Source organism: Penaeus monodon, chromosome 15 (assembly GCF_015228065.2).
Source record: "Penaeus monodon isolate SGIC_2016 chromosome 15, NSTDA_Pmon_1, whole genome shotgun sequence".
NCBI lineage: Eukaryota > Metazoa > Arthropoda > Malacostraca > Decapoda > Penaeidae > Penaeus > Penaeus monodon.
Genome location: NC_051400.1, coordinates 8,117,190 through 8,118,236, shown reverse-complemented (window position 1 = coordinate 8,118,236; position 1,047 = coordinate 8,117,190). Strand labels below are relative to the sequence as shown.

General features: G+C 33.5%; 1 protein-coding gene across 1 annotated transcript in view; it reads right to left on the bottom strand.

The window, feature by feature from the left end:
* LOC119581726 (zinc transporter ZIP9-like) overlaps positions 1-1,047 on the bottom strand; it is a gene marked incomplete at its 5' end in the record, with an annotated part of 10,719 nt that overhangs the window by 7,304 nt on the left and 2,368 nt on the right. The window contains 1 exon segment of the mRNA XM_037929853.1: positions 134-248. Coding sequence (XP_037785781.1) covers positions 134-248 — 115 coding nt within the window.

Here is a 1,047-nt window from a genome sequence, read left to right as displayed (position 1 = left end):
GAGGCTTCATAACAAAACATCAATTGTGTGTGAATTAGTTGTCTATCTATATAGCTTTTCATGCCAATGATCAATTAAATAGTTTCCCTATTACTATAAAAAAGAAAAAGAAACTGAAATAAGCAATAAATACCTTTTGTGCTTGTTTCCATGCTGAACAGTGTGTTGACTCCCTCAGGAATGATGACAGTGAGAGATGTGCCCACAAGTAGGCCGGCACCCAACACTGTCACTACCTCCATACGGTCCTGTAAGAAGAAAATGTAAATGTCTTCAAATTCAACATTATACGACAGGCAGAAGTTCACATGGAATTACAAGAGGATAGATTGATTAGTGGACATACTTATACTATACAGGTGTAAATGCAACCTCACAGAAGCACACAAGCACATACAAAGACATTTACTGAATATTATAGCATCTATTTATAACAAATAGTGACTTATTAACTTTCTCCTTCTCAGTGTCTTTCACTCTATATCAATATATCAAGTACCTTTTAGTCTCTATATCTCATGTACACAACCTACATTTCTCTTGGTGATTTAAATTGCTACATCTCTAATTTATGGACCTGCATCTTCTATATTTTTAGACCTTTTGCTCTCTTCCTCCTGTCAGATCATTCTGTCTGTTTGCATCTAAATCAGTTCATGTGTTTATAAGCATAGCTAAAGAAATACTGGATATACTAGTGCATAGACCCACTAGAATGTAGAACCATAGAATATAGATTATTTGGTTGTCAAAAAGGATTATCCAAACCAGAAACAAAAGCCTGCTTCACAGACATCCTTAACCTTATTCTTTGCAACAGACAAAGAACAACTATCACAAGAAAAATACATTGAACAGAAATTTAATTTACAAAGACCCAAATTCATGTGTATAACTACACAGTTTATTAACATATTCATAGAAGGTTATTAACACTTAAATTTATGCATATAAGCTTGCTGCAAAACATGCATGGTATCTGATCAATGAGGATAAACTAAAACTTACTGATGATTACAAAGAACACCCTATTTGATCCTCTGTATT